Raw genomic sequence first — 24,155 nt, forward strand, 5'->3', positions numbered from 1 at the left:
ACAGTGAACATCTTAGCAACCATCAATTCAAATATAACCCCCAAAGAATACAACACTAAGTAATCCTTAATATATTCCCAAACAACATCCAGAAGACAGAAGAAACACCTTTTAACAGAAGCACATTAGGTTTACATTCACTACTGAGAACATTTATAATTCTGAATTCACCAAATGATGAAGAGATAGTCTTTTCATGGCAGAGAGATCAACAGTACACCTGCTCTGTCTGGCTTCAGCTCCAACACTGAAAACGAAACTAAAACGCACCCTGCAGCAAACAGCCTAAAACAAAAGTAAACAGCTGACAGACAGCCCAGCTCCACCCACTCTCTGACATTACTGCAGTAGTAAACACCTATTTCTTAAAGGTACTCTCACTACAGATATTTATATACACACCCATTTAAAAACATCCATTTCTTAAAGGTACTCCCTCATGACACAATACAGCTAATAATAATAATAATCACTTATTGGCACAAGTAGGCTTCAATGAATTTACTATGAAAAGCCCCTAGTTGCCACATTCCGGCACCTTTTCGGGGAGGCTGGAACGGGCATTGAACCCACGCTGCTGGTCTTGTTCTGCATTACAAGCCAGCTGTCTTAGCCCACTGTGCTAAACCAGCCCCTGTGCTAAACCAGCTACAACACTGGCATCTACCCAGTAATGTGAAAAATTGCCCAGATGTGTCCTATACACAAAAAACAGGACAAATCCAACCCAGCCAATTGCTGCTCCATCATTCTGATCTCAATCATCATTAAAGTGATGGAAGGTGTCATCAACAGCATTATCAAGTGACACTTACTTAGCAATAACCTGCTCACTGATGCTCAGTGTGGGTTCCGTCAGAGTCACTCGATCCTGACCTTATTACAGCCTCGGTCCAAACATGGACAAAAGAGCTGAATGCCAGAGGTGAGGTGAGAGTGACTGGCCTCAGCATCAAGGCAGCATTTGACCGAGTATGGCATCAAGGAGCCTTAGAAAAACTGAAGTCAATGGTAATCGGAGGCTAAATACTTTACTGTTTGGAGTCATACCTGGCACAAATGAAGATGACTGTGGTTGTTGGAGTTTGATCATCTCAGCTCCAGGATATCACTGCAGGAGTTCCTCAAGGTAGTGTCATAGAATCATAGAATTTACAGTTCAGAAGGAGGCCATTCAGCCCATCAAGTTTGCACCAGCTCTTGGAAAGAGCACCCTGCTTAAGCCCACACCTCCACCCTGTCCCCGTAACCCAGTAACCTCACCTAACCTAGGGGCAATTTAGTGTGGCAAATCCACCTAGCCTGCACAACTTTGGATTGTGGGAGGAAACTGGAGCACCCGGAGGATATCGACGCAGTCACGGGGAGAACGGGCAAACTCCGCACAGACAGTGACCCAAGCCGTGGATCGAACCTGGGACCCTGGTGCTGTGAAGTAACTATGCTAACCACTGTGCTACCGTGCCCTAGGCCCGACCATCTTCAGCTATTTCATTATTGACCTTTCCTCCATCATAAGGTCAGAAATGGAGCTCTTCATTCATAATTGCACAATGTTCAGCACCATCCATAATTCCACAGATACTGAAGCTGTTCATGTCCAAATGCTACAAGACCTGGAAATATCCAGGTTTGGGCTGATAAATATCAGGTAACATTCATGCCATACAAGTGTCCGGCAATGACCAACTCCAACATGAGAGAATCTAACCAAGGCCCCTTGACATTGAATAGCATTATAATCATTGAATCCCCCACGATCAACATCCTGGGGGTTACCATTGACCAGAAACTGACTGGACTAGCCATATAGATACTGTGGCTACAACAGCTGAGAATTCTACAGTGAGTAACTCACCTCCCCAAAGCCTGAGTACCATCGACAAGGCATAAATCAGGAGAGTGATGGAATACTTTGCATTAGCCTGGATGGGTGCAACAACACTCAAGAAGCTTGACATAGCCAGGACAAAGCAGCTGAGGGGAGGCAGTGGCATTATGGTAGTGGCACTGTACCAGTAATCCAGACACCAGGGAAATCCTCCGGGATCTTGGGTTCAAATCCCATCATGGCAGATGGTGAAATTAGAATTCAATAAAAATCTGAAATTAAAAGCCTAATGGTGACCACAAAACCATAGTCGATTGTCATAAAAATCCATCTGGTTCACTAGTGTCCTTTAGGGAAAGAAATCTGCCGCCCTTACCTGGTCTGGCCTACATGTGACTCCAGACCCACAACAATGTGGTTGACTGAACTGCCCTCTGAAATGCCCTCGCAAGCCACTCAGTTGAAGGGCAATAAATGCTGGCCCTACATCCCAGAAATGAATATAAAAAAAGCTTGCTTGATTGGTCCCCAACATTCACTCTCTCCACCACCCATGCACAGAGGCTGCCGTGTGCACCATCTACAAGATGCACTGCAACAACTCACCAAGGCTCCTTCAACAGCACCTTCCAAACCCATGGCCTCTACCATCTAGAAGGACAAGAGCACCAAGTTTCCCCCCAAGTCTTCGCCATCCAGACTTGGGAATATATCACCGTTCCTTCACTGTGGCTGGGTCAAAATCCTGGCCCTCCCTCCCTAACAGCACTGTGGGTATATCATGGACTGTAGCGGCTCAAGAAGACAGCTCACCACCACCTTCTCAAGGGACATTGGGGATGGGCAATAAATACTATCCTAGCTAAAAGCACCCAACACGGTGAAAAAGTATTGAAAAAAAATCAATCCTGTGGTTCTGTTGAAAGGAGAATAAGAAGTTTTCCCATTCCCCTCAACAACATTCCTGTGTCAACCCACAGAATCAAAAAATTACTAGTTTGTGGCTCCTTACTGTCTGTGGAATCTTGCTATGCTCAACATGGCTGCCACATTCAATGATTTAAGGGCGAGTACGCTCCAGAAGCAATGATAGATGAAGAATGCTTGGATACTCCCTGAGGCACAGGAGGAAATACTGCACACCTTTCTTCCTTGTAGTTGGATCAAGTCCTCATGCGAGAGCGAGATTTTGCAGTCCATTCAGCCATGGAATGCATCCTGGCTGATTTTGCCTTGACCCTGGATTCTCACAGCTGAAGCCACCAGATACTGAGAGAAGCGGGAATTTAGGCTCCTTTCTGGATACAGCAACACAAGGGTACTCAGACCAACTGTAGACTGTGTGTGCTGACGCAGACCTGGGGTAGAAGCTGGCAGCCTACCTGGGCAGTGCCAGCACATTCCTCATCGAGGGGCTGAGACCCTGCAGCATTGGCATGAATCATTGGAATGTGCGAGGAATAGGGATCGACAGGGCCATGTTATACATCCAATGTATAGAGCAGTCGCTGAGCCAGGGACAGATCACCAAAAAGTGCACAAAATTGAATCCACAAAGTGTCTCGTGGAATCTGCCAAGTTTAGAACTGCCTAACGTCATTAAATGTGCTGTGTTGATAACCAAATGTAAGATGTGAAGGCAAAGCAAAATGCAGGTTGTGTTAATCTGACAGAGGAATGCAAGCATAACCACCGTGTTTTTCTTTGCCTAAATTAAACTTTGATAAGTATGTCGAGGCCTCGGGTGGGCGGGTGCAGCTGAGGGAAGGACCTTCCCCTTGTGCTATAAGAGTGAGGGAGTCCGGCTTCCACCACATCATTAGCAGAAACTGAGAGATCGCTGTGGGAGGAGAGTCAGACTGCAAACTCCACCATGAACCCTACACACAGCTCCATCTGTTGCAGTTGTGCACTGAAGGTGACGGGCTTTGTGTAGATCTCTCTCTCAACTTAGTGCATGATGCTTAAAGGCAATTCGTGGCAATGAGTGTAATTTTGATAAATCTTGCGGTTTTGGTTGAAAGCCATGATTTACTTTTGGGAGGTCTTTTTCTCTGGTTATAAAATGAAAGAGCTTTTTGGCAGGAAGTAACGGGACAATCGAGCAGAAGTGTTTAGTGTTTTCTTTTAACCAGTGTATCATTGCTGAAGTTCAGCCTTTACTGGGCGGAGGATCAAAAAACAAATTGTAGAAAATAAGTTAAAGTGGTTCATGGGGTGGGGGTGGTCTGGGGTCTGAGGGGAAAGGTAGAGAGGAAGCCCAAGAAAGAGAGGGAGAGAATGAATGCAAGTGGACAGAGAAGAAGATAATTCAAGAAACAGTGCAAGATAGAAAGAAGAAGGCAACAGAATAGACATAGGAATAGCAAGGAGTCAAGCCTTGGAAAAACAATCAGCAGAAAATATCATATGAAGATAGAGTTGGGAAGAGAGAGTGAGGAAGAGGGATTAAGAGGAAGAGGAGGAACATGGAGCTGGTCAACGGGAGGCAGTGAACAATACAGATAGAAACAAAAAGAAAGAAAAAATATTGCAGAGATTAAGAATTGATTTTCCAACTCATACACTCAGAGTCTTCCTAATTAATAATATTCATGTCATAGGACGTTTAAAGCATAGCTGTAGAAGTGAATTTATGTTGGCAAAGACACAGTGATTAGGGAGGAGAGGTGATAACTCTAACCATTTCAGAATCTTGATTGAAACGGCTCTCCAATGTTAGTTGTGTTGAATTGGTTAAATGTCTGTGTGCAATGTTACCAGAGGCAAGAGAAATGTTTACAGCTGGTTTGGCAGGCAGTCCAGTGAGTGAAAGAGCTTTCTAAACCTGCTATGTAATGCAGGATCTATCAAAACCAAATGACTAAAGTAAGTCCTTAAAATACTGAGAAAGCGAAGGAGCGTGCGTTCTGATAGAGAGGGAAGTAGGCTCAATAACAAAACAAGTTTCAAATAGTAATTTGGAATGGCTGCTTAGTCTGGACGGACAGTCCTGTGATTGTCCCTGTGTACAGTGTGTGTGAAATCGGTAATACTATCTGTTTTGAAAATGTGTCTCAACTGTATTTTGTCTGTATGCAGCCTCTATATAATATGTGAGCTTCCTGGGAATTCTGCATATATGGTCTGAGTACTGTGGTATGGAGTCTGTGTAGTCTGTAAACCATCTGTATGCAGCCTGTCTCCAGTTTGTGTATATCTCCTGTACAGACCGTATAAACTCTGTGAACAGTCTGTGTGCAGGCTGAATACAGTTGCTAGACAGTCTGTGTATACTCTATTTACAGTCTGCTGTATAACTTGTATATTGTGCCTGTATTTAGCCTGTGCACTGTACAAACAAGATTCTGTGTGTATTCGGTATGCAGAATGTATATAATTCAACCTTGTGGCTGTGTGTACACTATCCCACCCTGTGACTGTGTGTGTACACTATCCCACCCTGTTACTGTGTGTACACTATCCCACCCTGTTACTGTGTGTACACTATCCCACCCTGTGACTGTGTGTGTACACTATCCCACCCTGTTACTGTGTGTGTACACTATCCCACCCTGTTACTGTGTGTACACTATCCCACCCTGTTACTGTGTGTACACTATCCCACCCTGTTACTGTGTGTACACTATCCCACCCTGTTACTGTGTATGTACACTATCCCACTATGTTACTGTTGTGTGCACTACCCCACCCAGCCACTTTGTGTGTTCATACCATTCCACCCTGTGACTGTGTGTATACTATTCCACCCTGTGACTGAGTGTGTGTATACTATTCTACCTAGTTAGTGTGTACATTCTCCCACCCAGTTAGTGTGTGTACACTATCCTACTCAGTGAGTGTTTATGCTATGCCACTCAATGAGTGTGTGTACACTATCCCAACCCGTGACTGTGTGCATGTGTACACTTTCCCACCCATTGATAGTGTGTGTATATACAATCCCACCCTGTGACTGTGTGTGTGTTCACTAGCCCACCCTGTGAATGTGTGTGTACACTATTCCACCCAGTGATGGTGTGTGTACATTATCCCACTCAATCTGTGTGTGTGTACACCACCCACCCTGTGACTGTGTGTGTACACTATCCCACCTAATGATAGTGTGTGTACACTATCCCACCTAATCGCTGTGTGTGTACACCACCCACCCTGTGACTGTGTGTGTACACTATCCCACATAATGATATACACTATCCCAACCTGTGACTGTGTGTACACTATCCCACCCTGTGACTGTGTACACTATTCCACCCAGTGATAGTGTGTGTACACTATCCTACCCAATCTCTGTGTGTGCACACCACCCACCCTGTGACTGTGTGTGTACACTATCCCATGTAGTGATAGTGTGTGTACATTATCCCACCTAGTGATAGTGTGTGTACAGTATCCCACCTAGTTATAGTGTGTGTACACTATCCCACCCTGTGACTGTGTGTGTACGCTATCCAACTCCTTGGCTGTGTGTACACTATCCCACCCAGTTGCTGTGTGTACACTATCCCACCCAGTTGCTGTGTGTGTACGCTATCCAACCCCGTGGCTGTGTGTACACTATCCCACCCAGTTGCTGTGCGTGTACGCTATCCAACTCTATCCTGTGCTCAGGAAAAGGCCAGGAAAATACTCCGATGCGTCAGTATTGGATTTCCTTATCAGTGGCGTCTAAACTAAATACAATACTAGTCTTTGGCATTATTAGGTTTTATGTTGGTAGATGATTCGGAATGAAAATCCTGTTTGGTGTTGTGAGTCCTTGCCGAAGGGGCAGAATGTGGGTGCAGGCAGGAAGGGAGCTGAAATGCTTTCAAATACCCAGGCAACTGCCCTCACTTGGGTTATGATGACTCAGAATGGACTGTGGTGGCAGGGCTGGCTTGGACTCCTGGCCCCTTCTGTCAACCCTCACTCTGTGAGCATCCATGTGAATGCTGTCTGTCAGCTCAAACCAGTCGTGGGAGATAACCTTAAAACTCTGAATACACCGGCAGTGAGACTGACACTGCTGTTTGCTTCTAATCCACACAGGTCCATGCACTGAATCACTTCTGGATGCTGTACCCTCTGCTGTGCCTTGTCGCCCTGCCCCAGTGGACAGTGTTTGCTGAGACTCTCTGTGGCTCCGAGCTGGTGGATACACTCCAGTTTGTATGCGGTGATCGGGGTTTTTATTTCAGTAAGTTCTGGTTAACACCTCTTAATTTAGACATGTGTCTTCCATTTTTTTCCCCCGCCTTACATTAATTTAAATTAATGTGCACTGTTCTGCAGGCCACTGGAGATCTTTCTAGAAAATATTTGTTTTCACTTTGCGAGTTACTCATTTGGCGGCTAAATTTTGATTTGTTCCTGAACATCTACATGTCTCAGGACATCGTGTTTAAGGATGACCACTATAGAATTCTGAATCGGTTCCTAATTTCATGAGAAATAACAGTGGAGTTGGCCATTCAGCCCATCGAGCCGGTTCCACATTTCAATAAAGTCACGACTGATGGTGGCCTTAACTCCACTCTCCAGATCACCATCACCCTCGACTTCCTTCTTGGTCAAAAATGTGTCTCACTCAGCCTCGTATGTATTCACTGACCCAGCCTCCCTGTTCCCTTATCGAGATTACAAACAATAACAACCCTCTCAAGAGAGGGGATTCCTCCTCATTTCAATGTTAAATGATCCCTGGGGCGGGATTCTCTGATCCTGAGGGTAAGTGTTGACGCCCTCGTGTTTCTCGACGGCGTCAACATGGCCTTAGGATCAGCAATTCTGGCCCCTACAGCGACCCTTGCCAGTCCAGCTGCTGATCCCGGCACCAACTGGGTGCCGTGGGGTCCGCGCATGCGCAGTGGCACCGGCACCAATGCGAACATGCGCAGTGGCTCCCTCATCCGCGCCAGCCCCGACGCAACATGGCGTAGGGCTAAAGGGGCCGGCGGGGAAGAAAGGAGGCCCCCAGCCCGAGAAGCCGGCCTGCCGATCGGTGGGCCCCGATCGCGGGCCAGGCCACAGCGGAGACCCCCCCCCCGGGGTCGGACCCCCCCCTTCCCCCCCCCCACAGGCCGCCCCCGGACCCTTCCAGTCCGAGTTCCCGGCATGCAAGACCACATGTGGACGGACGGCGCCGGCGGGACTTGGATTCTTTGTTATTGCCGCTCGGCCCATCCCGGGCCGAGAATCGGTGGGGGGGGGGCCGCTTAGAGCAGCCCCCGACCAGCGCCGCGCCGACCACGCCGGGGCCAATGGTGCCGATTCTTTGCTCTGTAGAGAATCGCGTCCCGGCGTCAGGGCGGCATGGCGCGATTCGCGCCGGTCGCGGCGACTCTCCGGCCCGGCCCCATGCTGAGAGAATCCCGCCCCTTAATTTTAAACTAAATTACCCCATGAGGGGAAACATGCTTTCAGCAGCTGCCTCAGAGTTTTAAACTTCAATGAGTATTAGTCTATCCTGCTGGGAACCAATCTCTATCTTGACCCTTCTCTGAACTGCTTCCAATGCAAGCATATCCCCCCCGTTAAATAGGGAGATAAAAACTGCACACAGTACTCTGGCACAGAATCAGCAAGGCCCTATACAGTTTAGCAAGACTTTGCTCCTTTTATTTTCCACCCCCCTTGCAATAAAGGCTAATATTCCATTTGCCTTCCCAATTACATGCTGTACCTGCATGCTGACGTTGTCAATATGGGTCTCAATGAATATGATTGGGTTGTGGGAAGGGGTTGGGCCCTGTCCTCATTGGGTGATTGGAGTGTTTAACCCACAATCTAAAATTTTACCAGCTCCTGAACCATATGTTAAGACCCATAGCCTTTTAGTTCAGGGGAATCACAAACACACTGGAATCAGTATGGGGTCAGATTCAAGTACTAGGGCCACTTGTTTACTTTCCACATGGATTTTCAACCTGGGATTGTACTCAGCATGGGAGTGAGTAGAATCTTTAAAGCAGATGTTGGGCTGACAGCCAGAGTTAATGAATATATCACCTATTTTCATTTCGAATTAATCCCAATGCATGCAGAGATCACATGAATCACTAATTGAATTCATAGATATGGTCCCATCAATTTAAAGTTGATGACTCAGTGTTGGAAAAGAAAGGGAATGGGACATGTGAAGACCCAGCAAACCACGCCCTCTACCACCGTTGGGCCTTTCTCTTTTCTCAGTGTCAGCACTCTATCGACCAGCTGAGGGACATCACTGCTCTTTCACATCTCAGCTCTCCCCATGTGACTTCATGCTTCCCTTTAATACTGATTAATTCCTTGTTACACTAAGTAGAGGGTAAACCTCCACCACTCTTTGTTAGCATTATTCCAGTTACGCAACTCTTTCTTGAGGCTTTTCTCTCCCTGGCTGATGCTCTGTAACCACAAAGCTGAAAAAAATCTTTCTATTTCAAGCTTCCATGTCACTGAGGAGGCTGGAGGCCAATGCACATGCAACAACCTGCTCTGAAAACTCTGTTCGTATTTTGATAGCTGTGACAAGTTCCACCACAACAGCTGGGACAATCCACAACATTCTAAAACAAACATTCTAAAGGGCGGTACGTTAGCACAGTGGTTAGCACAGTTGCTTCACAACTCCAGAGTCCCAGGTTCGATTCCCGGCTTGGATCACTTTCTGTGTGGAGTCTGCACGTCCTCCCCGTGTCTGCGTAGGTTTCCGCCGGATGCTCTGGTTTCCTCCCACAGTCCAAAGATGTGGCGGTTAGGTGGAGTGGCCATGATCAATTGCCCTTAGTGTCCAAAAAAAAAGGTTAGGTGGGATTACTGGGATAGGATGGAGGTGTGGGCTTCAGTAGGGTACTCTATCCAAGGGCCGGTGCAGATTCCATGGGCCGAATAGTTTTTGAGATATATTGTTCACAAACAGACTAAAGGGGAGTAAACATTACCTCCATCACTTTCAGTGGCAGAGGTAATTATTGGAAGAATATTCTGCTAAAGGTAATCGTTTCCCCAACGTGCCAGGCACATTAACACTAGTTTAATCAGTTCCAACACCACATCAATCCAACAACACAATTAGTCACCACCACCATCCAGGACAAAGCAGCCTGCTTGATTGCTCCCCCTTCCACAAATATTCAAAACCTCCACCACCGATGAACAGTGGCAGCTGTGTATACTATCTACAAGACGCACTGCAGGAACTCACCAATGTTCCTTAGACACCACTTTCCAAACCCACAACCTTTACCATCTCAGCAGATACCTAGGAACCCCACCAACTGGAGGTTCCCCTCCAAGTAGTTCACCATCCGGACTTGGAAATATATCGCCGTTCCTTCGCTGTCGCTGGGCCAAAATCCTGGAACTTCCTCCCGTACAGCACTGTGGGTGTACCTACATCTCAGGGATACAACCATCCAAGAAGGTGACTAAATACCACCTTATGAAGGGCAACTAGGGATGGGCAATAAATGCTGGCCTAACCAGCGACGCCCACATCCCGTAAAAATAATTATTTTTTAAAATTGATAAATTCCACACTATCTGTCACCCAAATCTCTAAGTTACAATTAAGCTAAGGCCGGGATTCTCCGATCCGGGTTAGTCCCACCACCGCTGCCAGCAACAATGGAGAATTTGGCGCTCCGCCAAAACTCCATTGACTACAGCGGCACCGGAGAATCCCGCCAGCGGGAATGGATGGAAAAGTCTGGCCTAAGTTTCAATCCTCCGATCAATGATCAATTTCTTCCCTCCAAATGAGCAATTACTTAAGTGATGAGCTTCCTCATTCTGATCTGCCTGTGATGTTAATGCTGAGTTTCTGCATCTCCTGCCATCAACCATGTTAATACTAAATTTCCACACTGCAAATCTCCAGCCATATTGTAGTATCACTCTGCCCTATTAGTGCATTAGTTCTGAATTTCCTCACTCCAATCCCCCATTACTATAATACTGCATTTCCGCTCTCCAGTTCAGCAGTTGCATTAGCAATAACATTTCACCACTCCTCTGCCATCCTCTGGCCATATTCGTGATCAATTTCCCCACTCGAATCCATTTAGGCGACAAGTTTTAAAATTCTCCTCCCTGTTTTCCTTGGAAGGAGCGCAGCCCAGATTTGAGGATGTCATTCGGGTTCCAAATATTAGGTTACAAGGTTACATTACATACCTGGCCAATATTCCCTGGAATGTAAATGCTAAGGGCTAATTTGACTGAGGGTTTTAGAATTTTGAAAGGAAGTTATAAGGTAGATTGGGAGAAACATTTTCCACTGGTGGGGGAGTCTGGGGCAAGGGCCCTTAAAATCAGAGCCTGGCCATTCAGGAGAAAGTTAAGAAACACCTGATCATCACAAAGGGTGGTAGAATTATGGAATTCTCTCCAATGAAATCAGTAGATGTTAGCTCAGTAAATGTATTTTTAAAGCCTGAGATTGATACACCTTTGCTAGAGAAGGGTATAAAAAGATAAGGGCGGGATTCTCCGCGAACGGGCAGGATGGGTCACTCCGGCGCAGAGGATTGGCATGAACCACTCCAGCGTCGGGCCGACCCGAAGGTGCGGAAGGGCTTGGCGCCACGCCAACCGGCGCCGAAGGGCCTCCGCCGGCCGGCACGAGTTGGCGCATGCGCTGGAGCGCCAGTGTGTGCTGGCATCATCCCAGCGCATGCGCAGGGGGGTTCTTCTCCGCACCGGCCATGGCGGAGGTTGACAGCGGCTGGTGTGGAGGGAAAGAGTGCCCCCATGGCACAGGCCCGCCCGCGGATCGGTGGGCCCTGATCGTGGGCCAGGCCACCGTGGGGGCACCCCCCGGGGCCAGATCCCCCCGCACCCGCCCGAGGACTCTGCAGGCCGCCCGTGGAGCCAGGACCCGCCGGTAAGGACCTGTTGTGATTTACGCCGGCGGCAACCACCGTAAACGGGCGGCCACTCGACCCATCGCGGGCCGGAAAATCACCAGGGGGGACTGCTGCCAGCAGCCGCCGACTGGCGCGCCGCGATTCCCGCCCCCGCCAAAACCCTGGTGACAGAGAATTCGGTAGCCAGCGGGGGCGGTATTCACGCCGCCCCCCCCCCGCCCCCCCCCCCCCCCGCCGATTCTCCCACCCGGCGGGGGGGTCGGAGAATCCCACCCCATGTGCCAATGCGAGAGGATGAATTTAGGTTACAAATCGGCCATGATCTCATTGAATGGCACAGCAGGCTTAAGAAGCTTACTGGTCTCCTTCTAGTTCTATATATCTATGTTCCAGACTCTAATCCTCCAGTTATATTTGTGCTGGGAATCCACATTCTAGGCTTGATTACTCTAATGCTTCCTCGGCTGGACTCCCATCCTTCATCTTGAAGTTATTCAAAGCTTTCTGCCCAGATCTTAAATTGCACAAGTCCTGTTCACCCATTATTCCTATGCTCATGGAAATGCATTGGCTAACGGTCTGGCAACTCCACTGTTCCTAAATTGTCATCATTATTTTCAAATCCCTAATGGCCTTGTCTTTCTTTATCTCTGTGACACTCCAGACCTACAACCCTCCATGACCTCTGAGCTCGTCCAATTACGGCCTCTTATGCATCTCTGGTTTTAATTGTTCAATCAATGGCTTCAGCCACTTTGGCCCTAAACTCTGGGATCTCATTCCTAAATCTTAATATATTTCTCTCCTGTGTAAAACTGTCCCTCTGATCAAGCTTTTTATGAACTGCACTAATATACCACAGTGGCTTGGTGTTAAATTATGTTCCATTGTGCTCCTTTTTAACCTTTTGGGAGATTCTACTGTGCAAGTTGTTGATGCTTTTGTTGTTGTGGGTGAGTTTGAATTTACACACTCCAATCCATCAGTAATCCATATTATTCGCACTCAGCTTCCACAAACATCTCAACTTTAAAATGTTTTATCCTTGTTATCAAATCCACCCATAGCTTTAAATGCTGGACAATCACAGCAGGTCTGACAGCATCTGTGGAGAGAGACGGGAGCTAACGTTTCACGTCTGGGTGACTCTTTGTCAAAGCGGGAGAGACAAAGCTGGAGAGTGAGCATCCATCGCTTTGCCAACTTCCTCTACCTTCAATCCTCTCCAGCTCAACAACCCTGAAAGATTGTGATGCTCCTTCAATTCTGATCTCTTTCACATGCCCAATTTTTATTGCCCCAGCATTAGCTGCTTTTCCTTCAGCTACTGGGGCTCCCTCTGTTAACCTCATCACCCAGAAACATCCCTTTCTTCCTTTCAAACACTCTCTCAAACCAAGAACTTTGATGAAGATTTTTATAACATTTCCTCGTGTATCCTTACTGGGTTTGATATCACACCCTGACATACAATCTACCAGTTAATAACACTGCCTTTCCAATCTAGAACTCACATTTATTACTGAGGTTCCTCACTTAGATTTATTTCACCAAAGATCATAGATCATAGAATTTACAGTGCAGAAGGAGGCCATTCGGCCCATCGAGTCTGCACCGGCTCTTGGAAAGAGCACCCCACCCAAGGTCAACACCCTATCCCCATAACCCAGTAACCCCACCCAACACTAAGGGCAATTTTGGACACTAAGGGCAAATTATCCTGGCCAATCCACCGAGCCTGAACATCTTTGGACTGTGGGAGGAAACCGGAGCACCCGGAGGAAACCCACGCACACATGGGAAGGATGTGCAGACTCCGCACAGACAGTGACCCAAGCCGGGACCCTTGAGCTGTGAAGCAATTGTGCTCACCACTATGCTACCGTGCTGCCCACTAAAGAAGACTATTCTGCTCATGGTATCCATAAAATAGCTCCCTGGTCTCACCCTTCCTTCCAGCTCTTGTGCTGTAGATTAAGGTGCCTCCACTGCAGTGAGTTCCTGGTCTGGATGAGCATTTTTCTTCTCAACTTTTCTCTATTCCTTCCACCAATTACTTCAAACCTATTTTTGTTCTTCTTTCTGTAGCGAGTGATGCGCAAGGCATATTTTCATCTGCTCCCATGGTGAGATTTTTCCCAGAACTGGTCACTAACCTGTCACCAGGGTGTAGCTGACCAAGAATCTCTCCCACTCTTGCCGCCTGCTATTGGCCTGCGCTGGAGGATTTTGCGGGTTTATACTCAACTTGTTTTTGACCACATTATGAACACACCTTTTTTGAATAAATATTTTTATTCAAATTTTCAGTGTACAAACATGCAAAATATTCAACCAGATTTGGATTTAGATTTTGGTTCATTGTCACATGTACTGAGGTACAGTGAAAAGTATTGTTCTGCATATAGTCCAGACAGATCTTTCCATCCATGAAAATAAACATAGGACATACGATAGATACACAATGTAAATACATAGACACAGACATCGGGTGAAGTATATGGAGTGCAGTACTACTTCATATAACATACGAAAATAAATCCCCCAACGCCCAACCTGTCCCGCCCCCCATTTCAAATTTTTGAACACACCTTCCTTGGTCATCAAGTCCTGGAGTGGGACTCGAACCTGGAGCTCAGAGACAGGGATACTACCCACTTCACCACAAAACCTTCTTCTTTAAACCTATGCTCCCTGCCTATTGTCCTCCCTGCTAGGCCCTTCCTAACTTTGTCAAGGCCCCTCATAATTTTATACACCTCAATTAAATCTTTCCCAGTCTATCCAGTCTTTTCTCATAGCAAGAAATTCCCATTCCTGGCAACATTCTTGTAATTTATTTCTACACCCTGATCATAGCGTAATCATAACCCTCCTGTAATGTGGTGACCAAAACTGTTTGTAGTACTCTACCTGCGGCCTAACTATAGTGTTTTATGCAGTTTTTGCATTACCTCCCCTGCTTTCTTCCTCACTATCAACCACATGGCCAGTTTTCACGTCAACTACAAATTTCTTAATCATGCTCACTATATTTGAGTTCAAATCACAAACCACAAACATGGGATCCTATACTGACCCTAAGGAACTGTACTGGGAACAGCCTTCCAATCTCAGAAACACTCACCAACCATTTGCCTACCAGTCAGCCAATTTTAGATCAAGGTTACCACTTTCTCTTTGACCCCACAAGCTTTTCATTCATTGATCTCAAAATACTTGCTAAAATCTATGTACACTGATCAAAATCTTTTCCTTCAATGCCCCTCCTCAACAAACCCATGCTGACTGTTCTTGATTAATCCATGCCTCTCCAAATTACAATATATACCATCTCTCAGAATGTCATCATCTAATGATTTGCCCACCACTCAGGTTAGACTGACTGGTTTGTCATTACATAAGAAGATAAGGACTAGGAGCAGAAGTAGGCAATTCAGCCCCTTGAGCCTGCTCCAGCATTCAAGACGATCATTCCGGGCGGCATGGTGGCACAGTGGTTAGTACGGCTGCCTCACAGCTCTAGGGACCCGGGTGCAATTCCGGCCTCGGGCCACTGTCTGTGTGGAGTTTGCACTTGCTTGGGTTTCCTCTAGATGCTCCGGTTTCCTCCCACAGTCCAAAGATGTGCAGGTTTGGTGGATTGGAGAAGCTAAGTTGCCCCTTTGGGTGAGGTTATAGGGCAGGGGGATGGGGCCTATGTAGGATAGTCTTTCTAAGGGTCGGTGCGGACTCGATGAGCCAAATGGCCTCTTTCTGTACTGTAGGGATTCTATGAAAAGGGTCGGGTAGTGTTTTATGAGGAAAACCTGTGTTGTTGTACAGTACCAGCAATAACTGTGACCCATTGCTTTCCAGGTAAAAGTTCCTCCTACATAAAATACAAGTACAGCATAAAGAGGCAGAGCAAAGGAATCGTGGAAGAATGCTGCTTTCGAAGCTGTGACCTGCAGTTGCTGGAATCGTACTGTGCCTCTCCCCGGATATCGCGTTCGGTGCCACCATTAACCACCATCAGACCCCAGGTGAGGACCCCAGATTCCATTGAGAGTTACAGTTTCCTGAGCTAAACTGAGTACTGGGATTTACACCAGTTAAAACACTCTCGTTGCTGAAGCAGGTGTAAAGTAAAATCTATGGGCCAGGGATTTCCTTGGGACAGAGTAGCCCCTAGGAGGTGATGGTAATTGAATAGACTGGTTCCTGGGAGTTACATACATAAATACATAGAACATACAGTGCAGAAGGAGGCCTTTCGGCCCATCGCGTCTGCACCGACCCACCTTTTTGCCAACAGTTTTGCCACCTTTAAACACAGGGTGACTCTCCCGCTCTCTTTGCTCATCAGCATTTCATCCATTTAATTTTGAAGAAAGAAGTGTGTGTTTTTTGTTGCTAATTGTCTCTAATTACTCACATTTGTTACGACGCATTGATTTGTTGGCAACGTTGGCACTCCTGATTGCCCTGATAAGCTGACAATCTGTTGCAACTTTACAGAACCAGCCACTTCAGACGGTAATTAAGAGCTTGCCATTAGTATTTTACTGGGTTCACCGAAAGGTAATTGACAATTGCACGCTTCCTTTTTCGGAGGACTTAACTGAACAAGTTGGACATTTACAAAAACCTGACAACTTCACATTTATTAGCAACATTTAAAAACCGTTTTCATCTTCTCAAAGTGCTGTGATGGCGAGAGGAGTGGGGATAGATGGGGAATGTGTGCGAGTATTGGGTAGGGAGGGGATGGGGATGAGTAGACTGGGGAAACGGGTTAGGGGAGGCAGAGATTTGTTGGATTCTGAGGGTACTTCATAAATCCTTCCACATCCTGTAAACATTTAAATTTGTAACTGTCGGGCCAATGCTCTGGGGTTATATGAACCCAGTCTATGAATCCTTTGTTTTGCCTTTCCTACAGAAAGGAGGTCCACCCTGTTCAATCTTTCCACAATCCCCCCCCACCCCGCCATGAACATAGCCATTCCCTATGGCCTGTGCTTGCTAACCATCTTGAGACAACTTTCTGGCAAAATGATACTTAATTAATTCCATAATTATTTCATTTCATTTCAGGATGAAAATTTAAAGAGCACATATCCAGAGACCTCCAAGTCTGCCAAGCGGATATTAAAATTACTGGGACTTAAAACACTGGTGAAGAGCAGGACCTCACGAGGAAGACAACATGTAATACGGGATCTGAATCCATCCCAGAGTCAAACACCTTTGATGACACTGTTAACCAAGCCGCCAAAGAAGGTTCCACAACTTCAGATAACAAACTTACGATAGTACCAAGGAAGGAGTGAAGGCAAGATGCACTAGTCTCCACTGCCCCTTCCTGTTCAATGTTACTGTGAATTCAACATTAGTGTTGAAGCTCGGAATGGAAAATAGAGTTGCAATGAATCAATGCCTCTTCTTTCAATGAAGCATTTTGCCCTTTGCTTTAGTTCAAACTAGTCTGGCCTGTTTTCCCCATTCTCCTCCCCCACCCCTTACCCACCACCCCACAACCCGTTTCGATGCCTGACTTTATAACCCGAATGAAGGAACTCTCAAATGCTCCAATGCAAGGGGCAGAGAGCTTCAAAATCTTCAGATTCAAATTGCCCTTGGCCCGGTAACTGAAGACTACTCTTTCTGGACCATATTTAAAGATTATTGAAGAAATTTGGACAAATTGATTATGAGACGTCAGACACAAACACACTGAGCTTGCTGCAGCTGAACACAAGAAGGCAGTGGCTCCACAGATACTGGCAAGAAGGAAATCGGCAGAGATCAGCAGCTATGGTTCAATGGGCTGACCAGCTGCCTATACTGACCAGAGAGTTGAGTAGGAACAGTATACCCAGTTGGTTAATGAAGAGAGACTGGAATGGTAGAGTGTGTGTGGGGGGGGGGTTGCAGGGGCGCGGGGGGAGGGGGGGGGGGGGTGGAGTGGATACAAAATCTTTTCCATGATTTCTGGACTGCAACAGTTCTGACAAATGCATGATTATTGGGAGGCTGGTGTGAATACATTTGCAATGGCCACCTCCCTCCTGACTTAGCACTCTGTCAAATCTGAATCCAAATGAAATGGAAGGAAGTGCCTGATTGGACAGTTCCACAAAGACTATAGGTGCACCTTATTTAATGAAGAGAGTTCTGTAAGTTCCACTGCCGCGAGTTGATCCCAGCGAGTGGTGTGGCTGTCAATTGTGTCTGATGTCAAACATCCTGCACATGTATTTAATACCTGTTGAGTTATTTGTATGTATCCACTGTAATTTCTCCAGTATCATGTGCCAGCCATACACTTCAGTATTACATTACAACACTACGTTTAAGTGTGATATTACCATAATACATTCATGTTATGTTACGCAGCATTACATCACCCTCCCACTCATCTTCAGTACGTCTGACAGATGATATACTTTATAATCCATTTTCTCATCTTTCCATTCCCAGCATGCAAACATACATTCTATTGGTTGATGATCGCTTGGGAATGACCCAAGTGGGTTTCCTCCGGGTGCTCAGGTTTCCTCCCACAGTCAAAAGATGTGCAGATTAGGTGAATTGGCCATGCTAAATTGCCCTTAATGTCAAAAGGTGGGGTGGGGTTACTGGGTTATGGGAATAGGGTGGAGGTGTGGGTTTGGGTAGGGTGCTCTTTCCAAGGGCTGGTGCAGACACGGTGGGCCAAATGGCCTCCTTCTGCACTGTAAATTCTATGATTCTATGACCATCAACTGGGTTAGGGGATTGAGGCTCAGGAGTACTCCTTTCCAAATCCACTCACTGCTAGGTCAATGGATTCTTAAAACTCAACTTCTCCTTGACCCCTATTCCATCCCAGTCCCTGGCAATATCTCAGGGTGAACCAGAGACAGGTCTATCGCCTTGGCATCCTATTTGACCCCGCGTTGATTTCCTACCCTATATCCACCCCACAACCAAGGTAGCCCTTTTTCCATCTCTGAAATACTGCCTTATCTTTGCTCCTGTCTCCATTCATCAGATGTGTAACTCTCATCCTGATTTTCTTGCAAAGCTCTGGAATTCTCTCCTTCAGCCTTTACATCTCTCTCCTCTCTTTCCTCCTTTTACAGCCTCTTTGACCAAGCCTTTAGTCACCTGTCACCATGGGCGGGATTCTCCGAAATCCCGGAGCCGGCATCAAAATCGGCGCGATGGACTCCGGCGTCAACGGGCCTCCAGGCCCAGGCATTCACCCCTTCCAAGGGGGCTAGTACGGTGCCAGAGTGCTGTCCGCTGCTCCGGCGCTCGAAAGCCGGTGCGCCGCGGCCAGGCAATATAGCGGAGCCCTACAGGGGCTCCTGCGCGGGGGAACAAGGCCCCCCAGAATTAGCCCGCCCACTGTTCAGTAGGCCCCGATCGCGGGCCTGGCCACCGTGGAGGCCCCTCCCGGAGTCAGACCCCCCGCTCCCCCACCAGGATGCCCCCCGCAGCCAGAACTCCGAGGTCCCGCCGGGTAGGACCATACGTAACCCACGTCGGCGGGCACTCGGCCCGTCAAGGTGCGGAGAATCGCCGGGGGGGGGGGGGGGGGCGCAACCAGCGCGGCGGCGACCCCGCGGGCGCGATTGGCCCTGATTCTCCGGTCGCCGCAGAATCGGCGGCCCGCGTCAGAGCGGCATGGTGCAATTCTCGCACCCCCCCCCCCCGGCGATTCTCCGACCTGGCGCGGGATCGGAGAATCCCGGCCCATGTCCTTTAACTCTGTCGCAGTTTGGGACATTTTGCTACGTTAAAGGCAATGTATAAATGCAAGTGGCTGAGAATCCATTGACAATGTCACAATGGTGGAGAGCGGAATGTGACATTGACAGGGTTTGACAGTTGTCCATTAGTATCACAAATGTTCATTCTGTGATCCTATAGGTTCAGGATACAGAGGCTTGACCTATTGTGTTGAGTGCAGATTACAACCTGGAAGTGGGCACCTTGGCCAAACCTGCCAGCGTCATTATTTCCCCTCTTCGTGAGAAAATAGTCCCATTCGCATTTATTCATCCTAACCACATTCCGCCACCCCCATTTGCATCATCTACCTAGCCAATCGAACAGATCCATCCTGTTCATGGCATCATAAACAGTGTAGGGATGATTTCTCTTGGAGTAATCAGAAAGCTGCTTTTTCCCAGAAGGAGCACGATGAAGGAATCTCCCTGCCCTTTTTTTTTTACAATGTCACAAGCATAGAGAAACCAATGCGAATCTTCTGTCCTCTTGTGATGGTCTCAGAGATATGATGAATAAATTTGTACTGTCATTTTCTATTTGTATTTATTTATAATTCTGTATGCTTTGTGAATTCAATGCATTGTACATCAGCAACAAGCCAGGAATTGGTTTTGAATTTTTATTGGACAGAAAATAAAACTCTACAGCATTTAACACCAAGTACAAAGTTATGTGTTGCCAATCTAATTACATTTTTTCAAATACTTTGTTTGCTTTATTTGTAGGCAGGAATTTTGGATCATGTAATCTCTGTGGGGATTGGGTTTTTCTTCTCTTGCTGTAATGTGCTGGCGGTTGAGCTGAGACTAGCCTGAAGGTCTAGCCTGCAGCTGCTGCTTTCAAGTTGCTTTGATGGGCTCAGTCATACAACCGACAAGAGCCCTGGTTCATTCTCTGATCCATGAAGGGCCTACTACAGATGGTCTTAATTCTTCTGCACTATAGACCGGCTCCTGCTGATGGAACACAGTTCTGCCGCCTGTTGACAAGCTCAGCGAGAGGTCTTTCAGCAACATTAATGTCCATCATTCTGCACCAGCTAGCACCTTTAGTGGAGTAGAGGAACCTGGGAACAGGAGGCTGAAAGGGAGAGGAAAACAGACAGAGAAACATACATAGGAAATAGAAACAGGAGGAGGCCATTCGGCCCTTCGAGCCTGCTCCGTCATTCATTGTCATCATGGCTGATTATCAAGTCTAATACCCTGATCCCGCCTTCCCCCCAAATCCCTTGAACTCTTTAGTCCCAAGAGCTATTTCTAATTCCTTCTTGAAATTACACACGTTTTGGCCTCAACTACTATCTGCAGTAATGAATTCCACAGATTCCTCACTCTCTAGGTGAAAAAATGTCTCCCCTCCCCAGCCCTAAAAGGTTTACCCCTTATCCTCAAACTCTGACTCCTAGTTCTGGACTCCCCCACCACTGGGAACATTCTTTCTGAATCTACCCCATCTAATTTTATAAATTTCTATGAGATCCCCACGCTTCTAAACACCAATGAATGTAATCCTAACCAACTTAGTTTGTCCTCATATGACAGTCCCGTCATCCCAGAAATCAGCCTGGTAAACCTTCGCTGCACTCCCTCCATAGCAGGAACACCCTTCTAATTTGTCAGGGGGATGGGAAACCGAGATGTCGTCCAGAAGTCAGTGTTGAGAGTAGTGAGGTACTGAGGAGGGTATCAAGGTCGAAGGAGTGTACCGGCAGACAGAAAGGTGGGTTGAAGTGTGATTACTTCAATGCAAGGAGCATCTGGAATAAGGTAGGTGAACTTGAAGCGTGGATTGGTACTTGGGACTACGATGTTGTGGCCATTACGGAGACATGGGATGGGGTGGGATTCTTCGTCCCCCCGCCGGGTCGGAGAATCGCCGGGGGCTGGCGTGAATCCCGCCCCCGCCGGTTGCCGAATTCTCCGGCACCGGATATTCGGCGGGGGTGGGAATCGCGCCGCGCCGGTTGGTGGGCCCCCCCCGGTGATTCTCCGGCCGTGATGGGCCGAAGTCCCGCTGCTGGAATGCCTGTCCTGCCGGCGAGAATCAAACCACCTCTCTTACCGGCGGGACCAGGCGGCGCGGGCGGGCTCCGAGGTCCTGGGGGGGGGCGCTGGGCGATCTGGCCCCGGGGGGTGCCCCCACAGTGACCTGGCCCACGATCGGGGCCCACCGATCCGCGGGCGGGCCTGTGCCATGGGGGCACTCTTCTCCTTCCGCCTTCACCATGGTCTCCACTATGGCGGAGGCGGAAGACACTCCCTCCACTGCGCATGCACGGGGATGCCGTGAGCGACCGCTGACGCTCCCGCGGATGCGCCGCCAGGCAAAGTCAGTTTTGCGCCAGCTGGCGGGGCACCAAAGGCCTTTCCCGCCAGTTGGCGGGGCGGAAATCAGTCTGGCGCGGGCCTAGCCCCTCAAGGTGAGGGCTCGGCCGCTCAAGATGCGGAGACTTCCGCACCTTTGTGGCGGCGCGATGCCGGACTGATTCGCGCCGTTTTTGGCGCCGGTCGGCGGACATCGCGCCGATATCGGAGAAGCCCGCCCCTGGTTAGAACAGGGACAGGAATGTTGTTGGAAGTTCCGGGGTTTAGATGTTTCAGTAAGATTAGGGAAGGTGGTAAAAGAGGTGGAGGAGTAGCATTGTTAATCAAGGATAGTTTAACGGCTGCAGAAAGGCAGTTCAAAGGGGATCTGCCTACTGAGGTATTATGGGCCGAAGTTAGAAATAGCAAAGGAGCGGTCACGTTGTTAGGGGTTTTCTATAGGCCCCCAAATAGTAATAGAGATGTAGAGGAAGAAATTGCAAAACAGATTATGGATAGGTGTGGAGGTCTCAGGGTAGTTATCATGGGTGACTTTAACTTTCCAAATATTGATTGGAACCTCTATAGGTTGAACAGTTTGGATGGGGTAGTTTTTGTACAGTGTGTGCAGGAGGGTTTCCTGACATAATATGTGGATAGGCCGACAAGAGGAGGGGCCACATTGGATTTGGTACTGGATAATGAACTGGGCCAAGTGTTAGATTTGTTTGTGGGAGAGCACTTTGGAGATAGTGACCACAATTTGGTGTCTTTCACTATTGCAATGGAGAGGGATAGGGCCATACGGCAGGGCAAGGTTTATAATTGGGGAGGGGTAATTATGATGCGATTAGGCAAGAATTAGGGAGCATAAGATGGGAACAGAAACTGTCAGGGAAAGGCACAAATGAAAGTGGAGCTTGTTCAAGGAACAAATACTACGTGTCCTTGATAGGTATGTCCCTGTCAGGCAGGGAGGAAATGGCCGTGTGAGGGAACCATGGTTCACAAGAGAGGTTGAATGTCTTGTTAAGAGGAAAAAGGAAGTGTATATAAGGATGAGAAAACAAGGTTCAGTTGGGTCACTTGAGGGTTACAAGGTAGCAAGGAATGAGCTAAAAAAAAGGGCTTAGGAGAGGGCATGCAAAGTCCTTGGCGGGTCGGATAAAGGAAAACCCCAAGGCTTTTTACTCTTATGTGAGAAATAAAAGAATGACCAGGGTGAGGTTAGGGCCGGTCAAGGACAGTAGTGGGAACTTGTGCATGGAGTCAGAAGAAACAGGAGAGGCGTTGAATGAATACTTTTCTTCAGTGTTCACCAAGGAGAGGGGCCATGTTTTTGAGGATGAGAGTGTGATACAGAGAGTGGCGAATGTTGTTCCTCTGTTCAAGAAAGGGAATAGGAATGACCCTGGTAATTATCGGCCGGTTAGTCTTACTTCGGTGGTCGGTAAGTTAATGGAAAAAGTCCTGAAGGATAGGATTTATGACCATTTGGAAAGATGCAGCTTAATCCGGGATAGTCAACACGGATTTGTGAAGGGGAAGTCTTGCCTCACAAATTTGATTGAATTCTTTGAGGAGGTAACTAAGTGTGTAGATGAAGGTAGAGCAGTTGATGTCGTATACATGGATTTTATTAAGGCATTTGATAAGGTTCCCCATGGTCGGCTTATGAAGAAAGTAAGGAGGTGTGGGATAGAGGGACATTTGGCCAATTGGATAAGTAACTGGCTATCACATAGAATATAGAGGGTGGTGGTGGATGGAAAATTTTCAGACTGGAGACCAGTTACCAGCGGTGTACCACAGGGATCAATGCTGGGTCCTCTGCTATTTGTGATTTTTATCAATGACTTGGAGGAGGGGGCTGAAGGGTGGGTCAGTAAATTTGCTGATGACATCAAGATTGGTGGAGTAGTGGATGAGGTGGAGGGCTGTTTTAGGCTGCAAAGAGACATTGATAGGATGCAGAGCTGGGCCGAAAAATGGCAGATGGAGTTTAACCCTGATAAGTGCGAGGTGATTCATTTTGGTAGGAAAAATTTGAATGCGGATTACAGGGTCAACGGCAGGGTTCTGAGGAATGTGGAGGAACAGAGAGATCTTGGGGTTCATGTCCACAGATCTCTGAAGGTTGCCACTCAAGTGGATAGAGCCGTGAAGAAGGCCTATAGTGTGTTAGCGTTTATTAACAGGGGGCTTGAGTTTAAGAGCCGTGGGTTAATGCTGCAACTGTACATGACCCTGGTGAGACCACATTTGGAGTATTGTGTGCAGTTCTGGTCACCTCATTATATGAAGGATGTGGAAGCATTGGAAAGGGTGCAAAGGAGATTTACCAGGATGCTGCCCGGTTTGCAGGATAGGTCTTATGAGGAAAGGTTGAGGGAGCTAGGGCTTTTCTCTTTGGAGCGGAGG

At 47.5% G+C, this 24,155-nt stretch overlaps 1 protein-coding gene across 1 annotated transcript; it reads left to right on the forward strand.

Moving 5' to 3' along the window:
• Positions 1 to 3,666: 3,666 nt before the first annotated feature.
• On the forward strand, positions 3,667 to 17,564 carry LOC140393980 (insulin-like growth factor 1). The gene is made up of 4 exons (XM_072480695.1): positions 3,667 to 3,749; positions 6,863 to 7,010; positions 15,523 to 15,689; positions 16,744 to 17,564. The coding sequence occupies exons 1-4, from the start codon at positions 3,705 to 3,707 to the stop codon at positions 16,960 to 16,962; spliced, it is 579 nt and encodes a 192-aa protein (XP_072336796.1). The 5' UTR covers positions 3,667 to 3,704; the 3' UTR covers positions 16,963 to 17,564.
• Positions 17,565 to 24,155: the final 6,591 nt, after the last annotated feature.

The sequence above is a fragment of the Scyliorhinus torazame genome, chromosome 17 (genome assembly GCF_047496885.1).
Source record: "Scyliorhinus torazame isolate Kashiwa2021f chromosome 17, sScyTor2.1, whole genome shotgun sequence".
Classification (NCBI taxonomy): domain Eukaryota; kingdom Metazoa; phylum Chordata; class Chondrichthyes; order Carcharhiniformes; family Scyliorhinidae; genus Scyliorhinus; species Scyliorhinus torazame.

Coding starts and splice junctions, on each gene's coding strand:
- LOC140393980 (XM_072480695.1), top strand. CDS start 3,705: ATGAACCCTACACACAGCTCCATCTGTTGCAGTTGTGCACTGAAG. Junction 3,750..6,862: donor GTTGCAGTTGTGCACTGAAG/GTGACGGGCTTT, acceptor TAATCCACACAG/GTCCATGCACTGAATCACTT. Junction 15,690..16,743: donor TAACCACCATCAGACCCCAG/GTGAGGACCCCA, acceptor ATTTCATTTCAG/GATGAAAATTTAAAGAGCAC.